Source organism: Haliaeetus albicilla, chromosome 8 (genome assembly GCF_947461875.1).
Source record: "Haliaeetus albicilla chromosome 8, bHalAlb1.1, whole genome shotgun sequence".
Classification (NCBI taxonomy): domain Eukaryota; kingdom Metazoa; phylum Chordata; class Aves; order Accipitriformes; family Accipitridae; genus Haliaeetus; species Haliaeetus albicilla.
The window spans coordinates 34,505,855-34,528,122 of NC_091490.1; the positions used below are offsets into that span (position 1 = coordinate 34,505,855).

Sequence of the window (22,268 nt, forward strand, 5' to 3'; positions counted from 1 at the left end):
ATTTTGTAAGGTTTAAATAAGTGGCAAAAAGAACAAAATTGCCTTGAAACTACAGTCATGATAAATCTGGATCCGTCTTGGAAGATTGGCTCTTGAGTCCAGTTTTTCTCATTTCATCAAAGCTTTAATCTCCAGTAAGACCTGAGTAGATTTGCAGGAGTGTTATTTCTAAAATTTCCTTCCCAAGGCATTTTTACTAATGTAAGAGTCATATGGAACAGAAGTAACTTAAGTTGCTTGTTTTACTTACTGTTTTAAGCTTACCAGCTATAGGTTATAATTCCTGAAAGGATCTTTTTCTGCTGCTACTTCTGGTATAAAATCATATATGGGAGTAGTGCTGCTCCTGGTTTAAAATGTGTAGAAAAGTCTGCCTAAAAGTCTGCAGTTTGAAACTGTGATCATGGCACGTGCTGGAGAGGGGGATTAATCATAAGGTCCATTTCCTCTCATGGTAAAAGAAGGGATGGAGTGAGGCTTTCTCCACTGTTGGTGTAGAGATCCTGCAGTTGCCATGCTCGTCTAAAATGCTCTTTAGAAGATTCCAGAGAATCAAGCCTGCCACACAGTTACATTTGCCATTGCAAATCCCCTCTGGAGAAATATTGGTACTGGTTGTGAAGGACCCTGTTTGGAAGGTCATAGGGAAAGTGAGTGTATAAAGGAATTTCAGCTGCAATTTCAAGGGTGAATTGTTTTACCCTTCAGAGGTTGCTGGGTTTACCCTTCTGCAACCAAATATTGAATGTTGGTGTGGAGTTTTTTTTCATGACCGTCTTAGCATTAGAAGATAATGCTTAAATGTGTTTTTGTGTAGTCTTTGCAATGGGAATGGAGCCACAGAAGTACAGACTGTTTTCTTATTACCACAGCTCGCTCACTGTGGACAAGATAAAGATGTCTTTCCACATTTAACGAGGGGGGTGGGTGGATAAAAATATTTTTCAGTTCCTTGCAGCAATAAGTGTGATGTGATTCCAGAGCTCTAGAAATGCAAGTGAGAGCAGCACATCATCAGTGTGGACTCAATAACTTAAATGTGAGTGGTAAGAGTCGTGCAACACCAATAAAAATGTTTAGCCTTAGGTCCTCATTACACAATGGGGGCCAGTGTTGCATCACCTGGCCAACTAAAGCAGCCAAAACAAATGGGAGCTGTATATGTGTTATATTTCACCTTAGAATAAAAACCCATTCTCAAAGGGAGTCTTATCATGGAGTTCTGATTAATTTTAGATTGCACAATGAAACAATTGAGCCATATCTTGAGAAGTAAGATTTTTATTTAACTAAGCAGTACTACCTTGTGAAATATTTTCTTATAGCTGTCTTTCAGGAATTATATCCAGAAACAGAAAAGCTGAAAACAGGTTATTGAAGTATTCATCTGATGAATATTCAGCTACTTCAGTGATAATGCTTGCAGTAGACTTTGGAAATATATGTGAAAACTGTGTTTCAGGTTTAGTACAGGTTAAACTTTTTCAAGGTCTGCTTGGTTAAATTTGGACTGGTAGTACAGGAATGGTGAAAGCTATAGCCTTCATAGACTGCTTCTGAATGTCCAGTGCAATAAGCTTGAGGGATACTATAGCCTCTTTTGAAAAAATTTTCTGAAATGAGTGTGAGAGAAAACATTGAACTTGTTAATTCATTTACCCTGCTTAGAAAATTCAACCCAAAAGCTAAGAACTGATAGTTACAAGCATTTGAAAGTAGTAAATTATTGTACAGAGTATGAACCAACCTGAAAAAGAGACGCTATACTTTCTCTGCTCATAATCTTAAATTGGCATCTTAAAATTAAGTCTTTCCTTTCAGAGAACAGCATTTGTACAGTCTGAGCTTTCTGGGTATATTTTGTAATAATGTTTAGTTAATGTCATCCTGCAGCTTTAAACTGGGGAAGAATCACTTTTTAGATGTCTAATATATAAGATTTAATTTAAAGGCTGAGTGCAAGCTAATTTTACTTAGGGGTTTCTGCAAAGTACACCTTTCACTGACTGCACTGAATAAACAAACACTGTTTTCGTAGCAGGCAAGAGATTCTTGTCATAAAATAAGATCTCTTCCAAGGAGAGGAAATCTGTCAGTTGAATGACCTAAAGTCGTCAGAAGTGTTCATTAAAGGAACATTTTGAGGGTGCATTTTCAGCTTTTAAATTTACCTCAACTGCTATTCCATCCAGCTACAATAGAAAAAAAAAAAGAATAGACTATAGATAGTCTGAGTTTTAAGCATTTGCAATTAAAAAGCATTTTATAGGACACTCAATCAATGAGGTCTGTACAATATTTGTAACAAACAAATATTCCTTATATGAAGAACAATGTCAGAACTGTAATCTTAAACATATGTCAGTTAAAATTCTTGGAATGTGGGAATGGAATATGCCGGGACTGATTCCCCATCTACCTACCCACCCCCGCCAACCCCAATTAAATATGGTTGAAACTTGTTGGCTTTGATCTCTCACCAAAGATTTAACTACAACCCTTGCAGCCATATATTATCAATGAAGCTTTATCTACTCCAGAGAACATGTTTTGAAAGCAGAATGCTATTTTCTGTCCTCTGAATTACAGATGAGGTTTTGCATAGCAATTGATACAGACTGATTTAACATAACAATAATATTATGTTTTTAGCTATTGGGGTTTCTTATGTTAAATAGGGACAAAGTTCCTTAAAATCCTGAAGGCACATACAAGGTGCCAAACACACACATCGGTCACAGTTCTGAACAGCATATTTTGGTTTTGTGTAAAATCAAATTAAATTAGGTAAGCTGTATGGCCAAGTATAATTATGAAATAATTGTATATACTAGGAGGAGAGCTTTAGTTTCGAAGACTGGCACCTAAAGTGACCATTTTGTTGTTTCCAGTTTTGGAAGTATCTTGTTTTGATGCAGTATGTTGTATGGCTTTTGTTAAAGGTTGGAAAAGTATTTCCTAATTAATTTCTTAAATGACATACTAATTCCAGTGGAAATCTGTTATGTAGAAGGTAGAAAACTTAATATAGACAGTATCAAAAGTTGTATACGTGTAGGGGAAAGGAAATGTGTCTGTCATAAGAGTAGTCCAAGTTTGGGGTGGCAGGGAGAATAGACTCGGAGCTGATTTCTAATCTTTGTTTTACTATGTCAGGAGAAAGCTGTGTTGGAGGAAAACTTCTAATATTCAGAGTTGGTTCTTCTCTAAATTAGTATATGTGAACACTTGTTCAGACCTCATCACTCCTAATTGGAGCAGAGGAGGGGACTCCAAGTGTCAAGTCATGATTTTAATATTTTCATTTTGCTGTTGAAGTTTGAAGTATCAAGAAATATTTTTGTTTAATTAGGATGTTTGAATGAGGAGGTTGAAAGTAAAAGAAGTACCAAGCAATTTGGTTGTCCTAAGTATAACAATTTCATACAATTATTTTTCTCATGTTAGGAACATTTTGCCTAAGTGTTTTACAAAAGGTAGGATATGCAGACCTTAAGGAATTCTCTACACCACTAAGAAATTTTATATTTTACGTTTAATTCACCACTTCATTTTGAAATAATTATTTGTTGCAAAAATCTCTCTCTGCTGGCAAAGCTAGAAAGGCTTCAATTTTTTTTTTTGTAGCTTCTTGGAGTAAATCTTAAACAGTAATGTGAAGTCAGGTTTTCATTGAAAGTAATACCAACATTTTTAAATAAATTGTTAAATAACTAATCAATTTCACATTAAAGCAAGACAACGTCATTTCACATATTTACATTTAAGGATTGAGCTAACCTGAAAAAGCATAAGCTTTTTAAGTGAAAAAGCTTATATCTCGTCATATATCTGGATTTTTTTACCAGCTTTAATGACTGTTTACATAAAGTATGTTGGGCTTGAACAAAGATAAATATGCTTTGCAAGCACAAACATCTGCTTTTGTGAATGTGTGTTTAAAAAACACTGTCTGTCACAGTAGAAAAGGTTTCTAAAAAAAAAAACAACCGAGGGGAACACAACAGGGGAAAAAAAGACAGGAAAACTGTAGACCTGCTTTTTGCAGGGGCAGATTGTGCAAAATAATGATTAAAAAGTAATATTTTATTTTTCTGGAACTCAAGCGCTGAGAAGTTTATTTATATGTGATCACTTGAGCGCTGTGGGATTTTCCTCCTCAGTCTATAGGTCTGATCATCATTTGAACTGCTTTCAAGGAGTAGGAACCTCCGCGGTACTCAGCCCAAAATATTCCATCCTGATACTTGCTCCTGTAGTGGCCTCCTCTGTACCATACCCCATTAAGGTTGGAGTGGGCGCACGCATTGTACCACCAGCCGCCTTTGTGAAAATGAGCACAGTTTCCTGTGGAACAGAAAGAAATGGGTGAACTTCAATGTTAAAGAGGAGAAATGGAGATTAGCAAACACTTTCACATTCTGGCTTGCTCTTAGAGGGAACTGTGAAGTACTTTATAGCTTGTTGTGGTCATAGCAACTGCTGCTTCTACCTAAATTATAAGTTCTGTTACAACAGCAACCATTGCCTGGAGCGGGGATTATTGACACAGTATTTAATGTGACAGCTGAAACCTAAGGTCATCAACTCATCTCGGACTACCAGCAGAGCTTACCCGTGAGCTAACATTCAAGGAACTTGGATTATGTACTGTTTAGAAATACTTCAATGGAAGCAATGTGAGTTGATACAGTCCCAAGCAGCGCGCAGGGCCACAGTTCCACAAAGAGTTGCTTGTAACTTGTGTATTTACTGTTACAGGCTTGTTTAAGAGTTTTCAAGATTTGTCCAGCTTTATGGTTATTGACAGCTGAGAAAAAGCAGCTGAAGTATTACACTCCCCAATCTTTCTTCTACTGCTAAGGCTTTAAGGGGAAGGCTGGAGGAAGAGCATGGAAGTGAACAAAAAAGCGTCCTTTAAGGAGAATGAAACAACGTGATCTGCCTGTTTCTCAAGTATTGGTACATAACTAAGCCTGTACACAATTGCAGTTCCTTTCATGCTATTCAGAGGCTTTAATTCATGGTGACTATTGTTATGTGGCCACAGTGCTACTCTGAGAGATCACCTGGACAGGTGTTCTGATTGTAGAGAGTCACATGCAAGTGATAAGGATGTCATTGAGCTAAATATAAAGCTTGCTAAAGTGTGCCTGCAATGAGAATTTGAATTTCTGAATGGTGCAGGGGCTTGAAGGGGGATCCTGTCAACATGATTTTGATCATAATTGATTTGAAGCATCTTTCGATTGAGTTGTTTTATGAGAATTTAGATACTTTTTTTTATACTGTATTCTTTTTTAAAGGTGGTATCACTAATGGAATCTACTGTATTCACTTTTCGCATACATACTAGTTTCCTTACCTGAATACATATCCCTGTCTCTGTCCAGTGTTGTAAATTGCTTTCCATTATGCCATATCATGGAATCACCTGCGTTTCCTTGGTATGTTCCTAAGCGTAGCCTGTAGAATTCGTTTTCAGGCTCCAGGCGGAAACTGCTGTATTCTGCGTAGACTTTCTTATTGCTCCAGTCCTCTAATTCAATCAATAGTCTGTAATTATCCTGATTGGTAAGCAGGTAAATATTTTCTAGTCCCAGCCAGTACTCTCCATCAATGTTTCCAAAACCTTTCTGTACAGAAGATCAGAAGGTGATGTTAGCTTAGTTTTTCTTGTTTGTCAAAAAGCTCATTGGCAGGAGTATTATAAACCAGTGTAAGTTGGCTGCTGAAAGCCTTTAAGCTTCTGAATGCCTGCTCAACCCATGCATTTAAATGTTTTATTTTGCTGCACTTGGCCATTTACTCAGTTGGACTGGTAGCCACAGGAGGTACTAACAGAATCAGTAAAGGTGACAAAACTATCTGTTTTCTGCGATGTCCTCTTCTTTTTAAGATAAAGAGATAGAATAGGGAAACTGAAACATTATTTCTTGACAAAGCTAAGGGGATCTGTAAGAATGTGTGAATAATGAAATTTAAGGGGGTATATTTCCAGGTTGGAAATGGTATTTATAGATCAACAGTCTCAGTGTTCAAGGTAAATAACTTTTTTGTTGCCTTTTAAATGCAACTAGTGTTTTCTTTTTACAGTTAAGTTTAATCACATAATTCATCTGTGCTCTTTACTAGATTTATTGGAAATGAAATACAAAGACTTCTTTCCTTTCAAATCACAGACTACCAGTACGGTAGATGTGAAGTGATATTTCATATCTGCTGTCTCCTGTCCCTGAGTAAACCAGTGTTGTTAATGTTTGGTGTTGCAGCTAAGGTAGGTACGTCACCCAGCTATCTGTTACACTTCCTAGTTTCTCAGGTATTCCTACTCCCCTTCTCTGGCCGTTGATTATGTAGGACCTATGGTTGACTTCCTGCTTCAAATCACTTTCTGGGGATGTCACTCTCCAGTAGATAAACAGTCTAGGCTCCTAACTCAAGCTGCAGTTTCACAAGTGGCTTAAGTTGATCTAGCAGCATACCGCTGCCAAAAATGGTAGCAGTGCTTTTCTCCTGGCTCATGGCCACATTTGCAATACTTCCCTTGCATCAACATTGTAGCTTTGGAGCTACACTGAGGTGTTGGGAAAGATGTAGAAATGTGGGCATGGGAGACATGGCTTTTGTCAGTGGTGCAGGCTTTAGTTTAAAGCCAGTCACGGGGGTCTACCTTCAAGTACTTAAGTTAGGTTAATAGGAATACCATCTTCAGCCACTGCAGTTTTAATGAGAGATCTCTTGGGGGCAAATTTGTCCAAGCTTTGAGCCATTGTTACACACCAGTTATACACTGTTCTACATTTTCTTTGCATTATGTTCAAAATATATATGGTTACTTTATAAGGCACTCCGTAACTGCCTTGTAACGTTAAAAAAAACAACCACCCAAAATCCAACCACCTACTTTTCTGAGAAGACTTAAAATAACTGCTACTAAGGAATGATCAACATTTAAATCATTAAATTCCAAGAATGCAAAAAGTGAAAATCTTCATAGTAATTTTTTGTCATTTCCATTTATATATGAGATACTACTTTTTAGATTACTGGTTCAGTTAAATGTGGCTCAGTTGTCTCTTCAGATACAATGCACGTGGCAATTGTAGATCCGTTTAAAGTGAGCACAGCATCATAGGAGAAAACTGTGTCCTATATGTATGAAGTCCACACATTATTATTATTGTTATTATTATTATTATTAATATCATTTGTAAAACCCCAACCAGATGGATTTTCAAATTTCCTATCTAGCATGTAATTATTCCAAAGCAGCATGTGTTTGTCATCCTAGGCATTATGGCTGCCACTGCATAATGTCACAATAACACACAAGAAAGTGTGTCCCTTCACCAGCCCTACATCCTTAGATTTCTAACCTAATTTTAAAGGTAGAAATTATTTCCTTTAATTCATTATTAGGAATGTTTTTAAGTTGAGGCCCTGATCCTGCAAATCTATTAATGTGTTTAAATGAGTAATTCCACTGGCTGAGATTGCTTATTCATAAGGGAGACAATTAAGCTTTTCAAGTATTTACTATAGTTCTCAGTGTGTTAATAAAAATCATGTGTTTAGTTAGGTCTTTGTAATAAAAGACTTCCCAGTCACTGTCTAGAATAATATGTGTCTCCCCAGTAGTTGTGTTGTGCATTACAAATGCAGGCTATTTCAGACAATAAGTTAGTTCATACAAAGTGGAGTAATGCACTGAGCGAAATAGGGTGTTCCCACTGAAATATGTTTGCCTCTGAGGGATGACCACTCTTTTCAATTATCTTTGTTCATAAAATTAATTTTACTAACTCAAGCAGCTATCTATTTCCAACTCCTCAGTGTTTATCATTCTATTTGCAATGAAGACTTGCACTAGAAATGTTTGCACCATCTTGATTGCGATAGATAACGTCATTGCCACACTGAAATGAAGCAGCTGGTTTCCTGCATTACAGAGTTTACCTTGTAACTGTCCCAGTTCCTGAAAAAGTTGACAGATCCATCTGTCCTCTTCTGAATAACTGCCCATCCTCCAGGGTCCAGGCTGTTCTCACACCACAGTTGCATTGGCTCATTACTGTTTTCAGGTTTGATCATATAAATCCCGCTGTTGGAATGCCCAGCTTCCTTGGCTTGTTGACAGTCTTTGAATGGACCTTTTTGAAAAGAAATACTGTAAGCATTCAAGCTTGGCTGTGCAGTGCGCATTGTTCAAAAATAGTTTGTAATGGAAAGTCAGTAATTCAACTGAGGTAAAACTACCATGGAAAACAGTGTAAAAAGTTACTGTCTTAGATTAATTGTGTATATGTAAATAAATATGTCAATATCATATATATATTTTTTAAACAAAACCTTCATTTTGCTAAACAGATAATAGACTTTGGTTACCAACACCCAATTTTTAACTTTGTCTACAGTGTCAAAGGTTTATACTCTTGACTGTTGATATTCAAGAAGTGCATTATGATTTTCATTGACATCTACCTCTTGTAAAAGTGGTAGAGGTGAAAATAGTTAATTTACTTCATTGTCCTAGTGGGCCCATTTGAAACTGATGGAAGTTCAAAACAAACCCAAGATACCCAAACAACCCCCCCACACCTCAATACATAAATAGTTTGAGAGCTGCTGTAAGAAATATTTATTGCCAAAGTCTACAGACATGGAATTTAGTGAAAGAGTATTCTTACACTGCATAACTTTTTTGCCTGTATATACTTATCCAGTTCTGGGATCAGCCTTTTAACAGTGGATAGGAATCTTTTTAAGTTTTATGTGTCAGCCTGATGTGGTATGTGTAGATGGATACTGATGAAGAAAATAAGCAAGCAGTGGAGAAGGACTTTTGAGCAGCTAAAAGGGCTTACATAATTGTTCTCAGGGCTGGGACTCTACAAAAATCCTGTTGCTGTTGATGGTGCTGCTTGAAAGCTCTATTTTAGACCACATGAGTAGTGGTTTTTACAAATACTACTTACAGAAGAGCATCTGGTTATTCTGTAAGAAGCATGCAGCTTACATATCTCTGAAAACTCTGCCTAGTTTGCCTTTCAGTTTTTGGTAGTAATTTTATTTTCTGCTTTTCTATAAAGGATTTATGTTCATGTATCATTATTTCAGTTGATCTAGAGAGGCTGGTTATTCACTAATGAAAAGCAGGATATGTTCTGATGGCTAGTTAGTGGTGGATGTCCTAAATGTATTTGAAAACTCATACTCAGTAAATCTGACAATAAATTACCTACAGCTTTCCTCTCATTTTAGAGGGCTCATTTTCTTGAATGTACTTGGAATTTCAGAGAAAGCTCATCAGTCACAGAAGAAGCTAATGTGCAAAGAAGCGTAGAAGACAGTTGAGGTTATTCTTTAATCAAAAGCAGAGGTCGAGTGAAAGTGATCTTCATTGCAGATTAAGGTTGTGCGACAAAAGCAAATTGAAAGTTGCACTTTTTTAGGTTTTATAGTAATAGTTGCCAGTTGGATAAGTGTCTAATTAGCAAGAAATACATGAAGGATTTCATATTAATTAGAATGTAAAAAGCTTGTGTATCTAATAAAGGTGACTACTTGGAGCTTCTGACTGTGACGGTGCTACCAAGAATGGTTACAGACATTGAGCCATTGTTGTAAGTACAACTGCATACTGTACTGTCAGTATTTGACAATGTTTTTGTCATTCTTGCAGTGCATGCAGTAGTAGCTTAGGAAAGAAGTACTGTTGCTTTGGTGTATGAGTGCTTTTTCTCTTGTTCACAATTAAAATTTCCATGTAGATTGTACATGATGCAGTCTGTCCAGTGGATAGATAATTTCCTGGGCTAAGTTGGGTCTCATTCCTTTTCCTTGAACTATCTGAAGTAAATTTGGGTGCTGTTTAACTGAACAGGGAGGTTGTTCTAGAAGCATTATTGTAAAGCAATTATTGCATTAGAAAAAGTGTAAACAGACAAGTAGTATATTTTGTAATGTGAACTGAATATTAAGAATAGCTCAATTAGATCTGCTGTGTATTATTCATGTGATTTCTACTGGAGGAGGAATGGAGGACTCATTTTGCCATGAGAGACCCAAGCAGATGTTTGGAGTGATTTAAAGTAGCTTTTAAGGCAGCCAGAATTGTACCGGTCTGTTTGTATAATACACTTTGATCGCTTCTGAAATTCAGCTGACATTAGGGTCACAGCATGTAACTTGTCTGCTTTTTGATGCTCCAGTTTGTTTATGTGCTTATCATAAGTTAATGTTGTAGTACAGGTAACAGACTTCTGCTTTTAGTGTAAGGAAATCCAACAAATCCCATAACTTCTGGTGTATAGCCTTGAATCTTTTTTGAGAAGTAAATTCTTTTTTACATGTAATTATTTTAAGTTCACTGCATAAGAACTAATCCATTTCTTGTTCAGTGAAAATGCTGAGATTTGTGAAATGGTGTAAGATTCTCTACAGTGCTGGTATGAGTGGAGGCTCTGGCTAATGAAAAAAGCATAATTACTCTGTTTAAGATCTTGTTATCTATGTAAGGAATAAGTATTTTGTGCACATCTAGTCTTTTGTAACAATCTGCATACACTAAGTTGCTGAGAGTTGTAAGCCAGAAATACTCAGAGAAGATGATCTGTTAAATATCTCACTTCTAAAATTGTGGTTAGATGTATGATTTAGTACAGATCATATTCTGTTGTAAATGAGATGTAGTAGAGGAGGAAATTGATGAAATATTTTTAAGTTGGAAGCTTAATAAAATTATGGCTGAATCCTATTTTAAGATGTTATCTTGAGCAGATGATGTAGAAGCTGTGCTTGTGTGAGCTTCATATAGAGGATTTTTTGGACAATAGTAGAGGAAAATTAAAAAAAATCAGAGAAAATAACTGGGCATTATGTTGCAATTTAAAAGTTTTGTTTCTGATGACTGATGCTCTACCAGCTGTAGCAATTCTTAACCCTCATTTTCCCAAGGCACTGCAAGAAACACTTAAACTTCAAACTCAAGAATCTAGTATTAAATAAAGGAAGTTGAATAATGTTAAAATAAATTTCCCAAGATTTCTTTGTGTTCCCTTGCAAAAATGCATTCAAACTCTGAACTTTTAGGGGTAAAGGGGCTAGTGAAAACCATGGCAGATAATTTAGGGGAAAATGTTTATTGCTTCCTGTTGTATGTACAGCAGCGAGAGAAAAAGATGCATTTATAACAAAAGCCTCGAAGCATGGGTCTTCTGGGAAACAGGAAGTCAATGTTTTTTAGAATTATACTTTTGCTGTCTGACCAGACATTAATGTAATGCTTTTTATATTAGCTGTTTCCTTTGTGTCATGAAGTGTGATTTAAAATTCTCATGACATCTGGCATTTTACTTGGACTTGTGCTAGAATTTTCTCCAGACCCTGAATAAAAATAGTTACTCTTTACATCAGCAGCTAGTTGTTTGTAATGCTGTAGAACAGTCACAAATAAATGTTTGTCTTCATCTGAGGAACCAAGTTGAACTTCCAACTGTGACTAAAAGAAATTTGAAAGCAAAAAAAAACCCAAAAAAACTCAACCCAAACACACAGAAAAGCCCCCAAGCAAACCCTTTTGCTGTGCAAGCTAACAGAAGACAAGAACAAGTGTTTGAATGGATGCCTGAGAAACTTTTTCTGAATCCTTAATTTTTTTTTTAATCGCAGTTCTATCAAAATTTTAATAAAGTGAGAATCGTGATAGAATTCAGGGCAGCTCAGAAGTAGATAATTTTCTTGTCACTGGTTTTGTTTCAAGTGATAAATGAACTTATCTAATGACCTGAAGAATCAAACACATGAAGATGTGATGCAGTCTCTTGAATGTATTTTCATAATATTTATGGTATTAGTTTAACTTGCCATCCTCTACTGACATCAAATTACTGGGAATGCAGTTACTTATTTTAAATTTTCAAAGCTGCCTGCATCTAATTGGATCCAGCCTTGATTCAATTATCCTTTCAAACTTGTCTTACTCTCTTGAATATTTCAACCAAACACTTAGAGACTTATTGCATGACTGTGTTGGTGGATTTAGATGTTCATTTTAAAGCAGCTCAGAATAGGAGTAGTAAAATTCTTCTAGCAGCATTAACTTCTGGCAAATGTGTATGTCTAAGTGTAAAGGACAACTACTTAAAATTACTTCATTTATTTAAGATTAATTAGCTTCTCTTATTCACCATTGCTAGTTGCTGTAACATGCAGCTAGTAGGCATCTTCAAGGAAACAGGGCTAAATACTAGAAAGTATATGCTAATAATGATTTTTTCATTCCCATAAGTCAAAAACCCCAATACTTTGTGACTCAAAGGCGTAAATTCTTCAGATTGAATTTCTGAGTATCAGCTATTTCAACAAATTCTCTTATGCAGCTATAGCTTAAGAATTAGACTATTTAGTAAACTAAAGCTTTCCTTGGGGGGGTAGGGGTGGGGGTGGGGATGGAGATGGAGAAGTTCAGAATCGGGAGCAAGGGCTAGCTGTACCAGATACTTTAAATTCTTCATTATGTGTCTATAGCCAGAACAGTTTCCCTCTGAAATAGAGAAATCTCAGGTTAGATAAACAGTGATAGTTAACTCACCTTCATTAATTAAAGCCAGTGGTGGTACTCTGAAAGGACTCTTTGTAGGAGAAGTAGCTGGATCGGGTGGTGGCCTTACATCTCTGTCTCTAGGATAACCTGGGTCTCGCTGTATCTCGTTACCGCCCAGAAGAACGGGAGTGTATGGCTGGCTGTTAGGAATGTGCTGTGGCACAACTTGAACAAGAGGTGGAGACCCATGGGTGTCCTGTCGTGAGAAGATTCTCAAACACTGCTCTTCCAGCAGTGAGATAGTCACAGACTGATTATTTACAAGATCAGTTAGTGCTGCGTATTTTACTTCAAGCTCCTTGTATTTTGTTGCCATCTTCAACATTTCTGTTGTAACATTAAGGACTTTGTTTTCCAGTTGGGAAAGCTCAAGTGAGTTATCACGCTTTCGAATTATCTCATGCAAGAGTTGCATGTAGAGTTGGGTGACCCGAGAGTTCATGTTACGACTTTCTTTCCTCAGTAATTTTACTTCATTGACAATGTTTCCATCCACATCCACTACCAATTGCAAAATGTCAATCTCCCGCTTTTGCTTGGAAAGCACGTCTTTCAAGTTCTCTATGTCCATTCTTGTGACTTCATCTTTTCTGTTACCAGTACCTGGTCCATTAGTATTCACACAAATTGGCCCTGTGATTTTTTGTTCTGGGACCAAGAATGTGTAACCACATTTCTTGCCTTCGTCTCCATTGTCTGCTGAACGAGGGTGCCTCCGTTGGGATGTTTTATTAGGTGTAGATTGTTCTGTACAGCGCCCAATAGACAACAGCAGGAACAATAGTACACCCAAAGTCCATTTAAATATCTTCATTTTAAAGCAAATATGATGGCTGTCAGAAGAGACTATTGAACAGATAAAAGATAAAATAATTAAATTAGAGCCATAGCTAAGGCTCCTGTACTGCTTAAATAGCCTAAACTGATGGGTTTGCTGTGCTTACGTGTAGGTAGACAAGTCTTTGGAATATGTTACTCGGAGTTAGATTCCATTAGATTAGCTTCAAAAAATAGCTTTCTATTTTGAGCAGCAAACCCTAAAATTTAGTTTTAGTAGAGAAGTTGTTGCAATGGATACATTTTCAGAAACAATGTTCTCCTTAGATGATGTATTATGCTTTCATTATAAAATTGACTGCTCAGATGTGTACTTACTGCAACTGAACCCACAAGGTTATAGAACGTACAGAGTGCTTGCATAATATCTTCATGGAAGGGGAGGTAGGGAGACAGTGATAGTATTTTCAAAAATATTTATATAGATTTTGGAATTTGGATTATATAAGCCTTTCTGGTCCTCTTTTAGCTTTATATATGATATATAGATGTATAATCTGGTAAATTCTATATACATACCTATTAATATATATACACATTTTTCAAATTTAATACATTCACATATATATTAGACTTGAAAAATAAACACATATCTAACACTATTTTTGGACATTAGTGTTAGGAGATCAGTGTAAGATAGTTGTCTTAAACATAGAAAATCACATATTCAAGTAACTTTAAATTTGTAAGGAAAGCCTATAATGCTGTTAGCTCTGCATGTGTGTCTCTACTTAGTCGCCTTTTGACATAAACATTTAAAATTGTTGTCACACTATTTTTTTTTATATTTGAGAACACTTTTATCCAAATAACACTGAAGCATCAGGTGTTATCGCTATAAATACCATACTGAAGTGTTCCATTCACCTTTTAAAGAAAATAAAGTATTTCTTTTATCTTCATGTAAAGAATTAAAATGCAATGATAAAGACCCAAGAATGTTCTTAGCAAGACCTGTTTTTTAACTTTATTTTTTATGTATTCAAGATGATAAACAAAGGCAGCACTTAAATCAGGAAAAAATCCTAATGTTTCATGTTTTGTTTTGCTTTGTCAAGCAGATCACTCTTCTTATCTCAGCTGTTGATCTGGCTTTCCGAAACATGCTACTGTTAACGGTTGTACAAGGCCTTGTACAGTGGCCTTTGCATAGATAACGAAAAGAAATGAAGTAAAACCAGAGATAGTTAATTTTCATGCTGTTCCTGTCAAGTTCAAGTTTTAAGTGCATTTAGCAATCCTGAAACAGTCACCCTGAAGGGGACACAGACTTGTGCTGCTTCCTTTACATTCACGTTTACAAATGATAAGGTGACTTTTGTGTCAGGTCACTTCTCCCAGTTCTGTTACTGGCTTTAATATTATTGCCACAAATGATGTCTGCGCAATCTCAGAGTGAACGTATCAAGTCTTTATTTTTTGTTTTCACTAAGAGCAGTGGTTGCAAATTTCAAACCATACTGTACATGCAATCAGGAATTATATCTAGGAATCTCGATCAAATGTTCCACTGTTGCCTGAAAAGAACTTTTTCTTTGGCTGACAGTTGTATTGCAAGCCCTACTTCTGGGAGGGGAAGAAAACACTTGCTTTTAACACATACTGAAAATCATTTCTTACCCTACGTAAATGGAGGGAATACATAAAAGTTTGAGAAAGCTTGTGTTTAAAAACTTATTTCTGTGTGTTTTACTGTTAGGATGTAGTAATAAGTATTTTGGTGTCTGCTAGTAAATGCTTTTTTTCAAAAACAGAACTTGATTAAAAGTTTTGTTAATATTTTCCTGCTGAAAGTGTAATTTCTGTTTAACAACAAAAAAAAAAGTAGGAAAAAGTATTACTTTTCTCCAGAGCTAATTGTGTATTTTTCTTTGGTAATTTCAGACATTTGAAATGTTAATCACTTGAACAGTGCTCAAAGTTAGAAGTTCATTAGGTTAAATTTTCACATGGATCATGGTAAACACATGGGAAACAGGTCTGTGTGTGGTTTCTAACTTGACAAGGATGAGCTGAACTAATTGGCTGAAGTTAGAAACCTCTTCACATCTCTTGAATTATTTTTGAATACATTTATGTTTAGTGTTTGCAGATGCAGGGCAAGTGACTTCATGGCATATGGTTAAGGATGAAGCCATAGTACAAGTCCAGTATTTTACTATTTTCACAGTATATAATAGCTACTTCATAGTCCAAAAAGGTGAATAACACTTTAGTTCTTGGTAGTTTTTAAAGACCCTATACAGTTACTTAAATAATGAATGGCTGGGGGTTTTCCCCACAGCAGCACATTTTTCACCTGAAATACATTAAAACTTAAATGAATCTTTCAAAACGAAACATTTTGCACTGCAGCCCACTTCCTGAACATGTATTCTGATGCAGTCTGCTTTCTGCTTTTCTTTTAATATTATATGTGTTCATTTTGAACTTTTACACTTACGTGGTAAAGTTAGAAGTTCTGTGTCTACATAAGTGCTATCAGGCCACAAAATGGTCTAATATAGCATAACCAAATGCAACAGCTGCATAAGATTATTCCCTAGAACTTTGAAATAATTCAAATGTCTTGTATTAAACTGAGACATTCAGATAAGCAGAGATGAGTTCCTTCTGAGAATCTACCTGGTAGGGAACATATATGCCTCCATGGAAATTTTGATATTGAAAAAATTAAATGTCTTACAATGTTGCTTGACATGTTTGAGCAGCTTAATGCCTAACTTGTTATACAATAATAGGTTCTGAGTAAGATATTTACCTGGAGTTTTAATCAGCTTAGAAGGAAATTAAAATACTGTTTCAGAAATTTCCTGATGTTCTGGGCAAGCAGCTTAAAAAAATATAAACTGTTTATCCAAAGTATCACAGAATGATAGCCTAATATGTAAGACCTAAAAATGACAAATATTAGAGTTGGGAAATAGTTTTATTTTTTTAATCGGACATATCATGTCACAAGTTCCCAGGTTTAGATGTTTAGGTAGTGTCATAGCTGTTATGAGATAAAGCAGATGAGGCTCAGGGATCAGTTTAGACAGAACCACGGTCTCAAACCCTTCCTGCAAGTCTAGAGTTGCTTGTAGTGAGTGGGGCTGCTGAAATACCTGAATGCAGACCTTGGAAATGAAGTGTGAGAGATTGAGATTACAGATACTATTGCTTTAAAATATGTTATTTAACTCTTTATGAAGTCATGTTTTTTTTAAATTAGAATAGACTGTCACTTCACTTGCTTGTGTCATGTTTCTGTGTCACCCAGTTTTGGGTCTCAGATTTCTGTAGAAGTTGTATTACGTATGTTCTGGCATGCTGATGTTTTATTGCTTCTGGAGGAGAAAATGTGCATCTATTCATAGCAACACAAACTTCATCGTCTTGTCAGAAATACTCAGAGCTGTGGATAGGGCTTCAATACCATTTTACATTTAATGCCATTCCTTTTCTTCTGCTTGCTTTCTTTTTCCAGGCTGATCCCGATTTAAAAAAACAACAACTTTTTTTCCAAAATTAGTCAATTTATTACTTTTAAGGGTTCAAAGGAACAAAATTCCAACTTAAAAAAGCAAAATAAACTATTAACTACTACGTTTAACTTTCACTGACAAGCTACTATAATGTGGGATGTGTTACCCCCCAAAACATTGTATGACGTAGAAATATTAGAGTTGCAGGGATGAAGAAGTGAGGAAGCTAGCCTGTATTTAGCATTTTTTTACCTTTCTACACAACAAACTATTTGTTCTTTGTTGTACTGCTGTGACTCTCACGTTCAGCACGATGTAGAATTCAGAGACCCACAACACAAATTAGAATCTGTTCTTTCAGAGCTGACGAAGACTGCTTCTCCCTGGGCAGTGTAGGTTGTTACGACTGAATGTAATGGAAATGTTGCAGGTAAATGGGAGTATAGGATTCCCTTTGTATGGAAAGTGCAGTATCAGTACATATCTTTATTCAGAGTATTTATTAAAAGAATATGGTCAAATGATAAATATCAATGGTGCCCTCTCTTATAAACCTCCATTTATGAATGTGTAAAATGGGAAGAGAAAGAGACAGGGTTTTTTTTGAGAAAGCCAATGATAATACTGAGAATAAAGATCCTCTGAACATGATACCAGTTAGTCTGAAAGCTCTGTTATTGATGTTATACATACTGCATTTTCTGTTAAGCTTTGTCTAAGCAGCTAAAATCAAGAAAACCATCTATGTTCCCTTATCTCTACACAGAATAAGTAGATATTTTTGTTGATTTTTTAATTTTTTTTTTAAGCTTAAAACTGTGTCCGTAACATTAGCAGTAATACTGATGTGGGGAAGACACTCTTATTATAGGAGAAATGTTCACATGGATTTTTGACATATCTGTGTAGTTCAGTAAGTTACTTTCCCCTATATCAACAAGTGCTTTTCCAGCAAGTCACTCTGATGAAATAACAGGATTAATTTCAATTGTATTGACTGGGATCCAGGAATAATACATTCTTGGTTTTTGTTAGTCAGATACATGATGTATAGAGTCACAGAAATCAGCTTCTCTGAGATTAGTGGGAATCTGATTCCTTTTAGGAAAGGCAATCTAAAAATCTTCAGGGGTTTTCAAAGTAGTCATTGAAAATGTGTCACTTTTAGAAATTATAGATTCTTAGAAATTCTCTGTAGAAGAGACTTGTCAATCTTGTCATACTAGATACCCTGAAAACACAGCAAAAATATCATAACACTTCCAGATTTTTTGGTGAAGTTTTTTTTTGTGAGGGTTCCTTTACGTTTTTTTGCAGCCATTGTGTGTGTGTTTGCACCATTTTAACAGGCAGGTACAATGGAGGGTGCATTTTGCATTTGGAAGTGTTGTTTAGGGGCTCCAGAATTCTCTGTAAAACAGATACTGAAGAGATTAAGCATCTAGTGATGTTTGCTATGGGAAATTTTGCTTCATTCATTGGTATATGAATTTTAAGGACCAGACTAAGAGGGCACATTACAAAAAACAAACTAAGCCCAGTAAAACAATAATTAAGACCTGATAAAGCCATGTAGTTGCTGGCAAAAGTTTAAAGGTTCAGAATTTCCATTCTTCAAAATAAATCCCTGTAAAACTTTAAATGGCATGTTTTTCCGTCATACTTCAGACCATTCTTGTGGCAACAGCATAATATTAGTATTCCGTTATTTAAAGTAAACATTTCAAAATTTGAACTCTGAAGTTGGAAGACAGCAAAGGAGAGAGAGTTAAAACCTTGCACATAGCCAGTTTATTGCTTTAAAATTATTGACTCAGCTGTTTTCATTTGTGAAAGATTTAGGAATTGTTCTAAGCAGCATAAATCAAAATGTTGGCTGATCATGAATGAATGGAGACCGGTGTCCAAAGCACACAATGTAGACTTCAAATGGGGTTTTTTTTGTTGTTTAGAGTGTTCTCTTTAATATGTAAAGAAGCACAAAAAGTAAGAAAAAGGGCTCAAGAACTTGGAAAGGATCCATCTTTCTTGTTTGTCAAGACTGCTTCAGACTTTTTTTCTTCCCATAGCTACTAAATCTTAATTAAGTTTGCTTTCTGTAACACTTGGTCTCTTCTTTTAGCATCACCCTCTTCATTCTCTCATTAATGTGTCAGACATTTCTGAGAGTTTGCTAACACAAATACGTAACTTAAATTCTTTTCCATTGTTCTGGATTATTCACCATATTTTAATTTCCAAGTCAGCATGGAGAAAGGCAAAAAGTAGAAGATTATATATTAGCAACTCTTTCTTGGTTTTTGTCAGTACTTTTGTCTTCTGTTTGTAAACATCTTTCTTGTTTTAATCCTTGACTTGGAACTGCATCCTTCCCCCTCCCTCCCTGCAAAGAACTGTAACAAAACCCTCTATTTTCCACTTAATACAGTGTTGCATTTCATGTTTTTGAAATTAATCTTTATTTAGAAATAAACTGCTGTTCAATTGAGGTACAATTAACTTCCCCATCATTAAACAAATTACTAAAGGAAGAGATTAGTGCCTGTTTCAGGAATGTCTTTGGATTTTCAGCTGCATAATTGTTTGTGCTACAAACTTGATTATATTATGAATCAACGCATGACTCGGGTTTCTTGGTTGGTTGTACAACTTGGACTACTTCTACTGCTCAAAAGTACCATAAATAAAAATTTAGTTGAAACAATATACAATGATTGCTACTCACAGATGTGCATTGATTTACTTGGGACTTTTTACAGTGGTTTTATTGAGGTATCCATTTTCTCATCCTAGTAAGGCTAGGTCTATGCTCTGGTGTTGGGTGAAATCCAACTTCCCTGAAATTGATAGGATTTCTGGCTTTTGCTTTCTAGTATGATCAGAATTTCACATTAATATGTTCACAATACCCAAATTACATGCATAGCAAAGAATCTGGTAGTATTAATTTTCTGTAACAGATAGATAACAGAATCTACAGAAAATTTACAGCTAAACAACTGAAACTTGTTCATCCTTACAACTGGAATGAGTTATTCTCTGCTCTTATGCAGAGCACTCTTTAATTCTTCCCAAGTTTCCAAAGTCTACCAAATGCCACAAAAGTGAGTTTTATATTTTAGTTGTCAAATTTTTCTCAGGCTGAGAGAGATTTGTTTCTTCACAATTGTATGTTGAGGGAGATGTCTGTAGAATTCACAGATAGCTCAAAATTAAGCTTGCAAGTAAGAATAACTTTAAAACTTACCAAGAAAAAAAAATCTTGCAGCTGTTTTGCTTCTGTGGTAGATGGAAAATCCAGAGGCCAAGTTGCTTTTTCTTCCTATATTACCCGATGCCGTGGATTGTTAATCTGCAGTTGGAGTTGAAAACTGCTTTTGTCTTTCTCTGTTAGATCCAAGCTGTTTTGAGGAATTGGGTTTCTCCATACGATAACCAAGCTAATTAATCATTGAAAAAGAAGAAAAAGTAATGTTCCAGTATGTATTATTCCAGAAGAGAGAAAGAAATGTTTTTTGAAACTGCAGTGTTTTATGCTCACATGCAGAAGTGCACTAACTAGCTACAGCTGACCCAGATTCCATATACATCACTTTTGGACAGGTTTTTTTAAACACACACTCGACTTAGACGTTCAGCCCACCTATGATGTCACCGCGAACACACTGAGAGCAGAAGAAACTCCTCCTTCGGATTTCCTATCCATACCCTCCAGAAAAGGAGGGGGTAGGGAGGCTGAAAAGTTAGGAACAAGGAAAGATTGTTTGCCAGTAGAAGGGAGGGTACCATATGGCAACAGACTGTGCAAGAGTTCAGCAGGCAATTACAAATCAAACATTTTTACTACGCTGACTAAAGATGCCTTTCAAGTTATTACAGTACTGGGCTTCATTTAGAAGAAAGATTCTTTCAGGCTGATAAAACTCGATGTGTGTTGCTGGGAATAAAAGGGGCAGCCTGGCTGGATACAACAGGAAAAATGAACCATTTATAGTCTAGAAGAATGTTCAACAGAATGTCGCATTCAATTCTTGATGTTCACTTAATAAGAAACAGTTCTAGTTGTTAAATGCACGAAGTCTCAGATACATGTGGAAAATGTTAAAACTGTGTGTGTGATGGTTTTGGGTAGGTATCAGAATATTTGATAATATCTGACTGGTGTTAAAAGCAGCAAAAGCCACAGAGATTATGCTCTGTGAGGAATGCAGAATACTGTTTTTAGTTCTGTCAATAGTCAGCCAGCACTTAAGTGCATTCAGTTTCTTCACAAAGCATGTGCCAATTACATTTGAAAGAGAATTACCCTAGTATGCTTTCAAAATTATTGTAGACTTCATAGAAATGCATTGAATAAGTTTAGAGAACAGCTGTCGACAGAAGAGTTCTTGATTTAGCTGAAAAAAGAAATAATCAGTGCTTAGTTAGGCCTGTCATTCAGAAAAATAATCCTACAAATAGATTGGTTTATAAAATCCTGCATAGTATTGCAGGTGACTGTTCATAGTGAATTTCCTTAATTATAATTAGTAAGCATGATTTACTTCTTTCTGTGGAAGACTGAGCAGGTTTGGGGGTTTTATGGCCTGTTTGGACATTGCTTAACAAAGTTAGTTTTGGGACAGCTTATGCAGTCTTGATAGCATAGCAATTAAATGTGGTTATCTGCTGTTTCTGATTATCCTTTCTATTTTTTAATAAACTGATTTTAGCAGAATAGAAAACTGAGAAATTTAGTAGTATATCAGGTCATGTGTAATACCTTTTTATTCACTTTTTTATATGTCACCTTTCAACCACAAGTATTTTAATTTGTTTCTGTGTGTGTGCACACACACGCGTGTATGTGTTGATTTTGGAGTGATGCCCAGAGTTTCCCAACTCACATTTGAGGACTGTACTGGTTAGGTGCTGTATAAACACAACTGCTGTTCTTGTGAGGTTGTATTAATAGTCTTCCACCTGTAAAGTCAAACTTCTTGTTATGATTTTGTTTATACAAGGCTGAGAGGTGAAGCAAAATATAATTTTAGGAATTCCCTGTTACTGAAATAAGTTCCTTAAACAATATTTTTAAGTTTGCCTATTTTATAATTTGAATATCTTGTGGAAGATGCAGGGGATGAAGCGCAATTCCTTTTAATGGCAGGGTTGGTCAGGATATGTTTCATTTAGTTGAGACAAAAATGATTAGCCTTTGGGTGAAGTTCAAGAAATAGAATTGCATGTAGAATTAAAATAAGGGATTTATCTACAGCATTAGTATGTGAGGAGGAGAATTTTCCTCTACAAGATCAAGGGGTTGAAAGTGTAGTAAGATTACAATGGTGGTGGGGAAGAAAGCAGGTAGAAGACTT

The 22,268-nt window shown here is 35.8% G+C and overlaps 2 protein-coding genes across 10 annotated transcripts in view; one reads left to right on the top strand and one right to left on the bottom strand.

The window, feature by feature from the left end:
• The window catches only part of RALGPS2 (Ral GEF with PH domain and SH3 binding motif 2), a 128,440-nt gene that overhangs the window by 69,704 nt on the left and 36,468 nt on the right, over nucleotides 1-22,268 (top strand). The gene's annotated exons all lie outside the window — the stretch shown is intronic.
• ANGPTL1 (angiopoietin like 1) lies at nucleotides 1,266-20,681 on the bottom strand. Its single transcript, XM_009913755.2, has 5 exons — nucleotides 20,159-20,681; nucleotides 12,596-13,453; nucleotides 7,960-8,153; nucleotides 5,366-5,636; nucleotides 1,266-4,347 (listed from the first exon to the last, which is right to left on the bottom strand). Exons 2-5 carry the CDS (start codon nucleotides 13,419-13,421, stop codon nucleotides 4,160-4,162), a joined length of 1,479 nt encoding a protein of 492 aa, XP_009912057.1. The 5' UTR covers nucleotides 13,422-13,453; nucleotides 20,159-20,681; the 3' UTR covers nucleotides 1,266-4,159.

What these genes read in the sequence shown, in the direction of transcription:
- ANGPTL1 (XM_009913755.2), bottom strand. Translation starts at nt 13,421, where the DNA reads ATGAAGATATTTAAATGGACTTTGGGTGTACTATTGTTCCTGCTGTTG. An exon ending in ACTGGCTTTAATTAATGAAG is followed by an intron (nt 8,154 to 12,595) that starts GTGAGTTAACTA and finishes CTTTTCAAAAAG; the next exon opens with GTCCATTCAAAGACTGTCAA. An exon ending in GGAACTGGGACAGTTACAAG is followed by an intron (nt 5,637 to 7,959) that starts GTAAACTCTGTA and finishes TCTTCTGTACAG; the next exon opens with AAAGGTTTTGGAAACATTGA.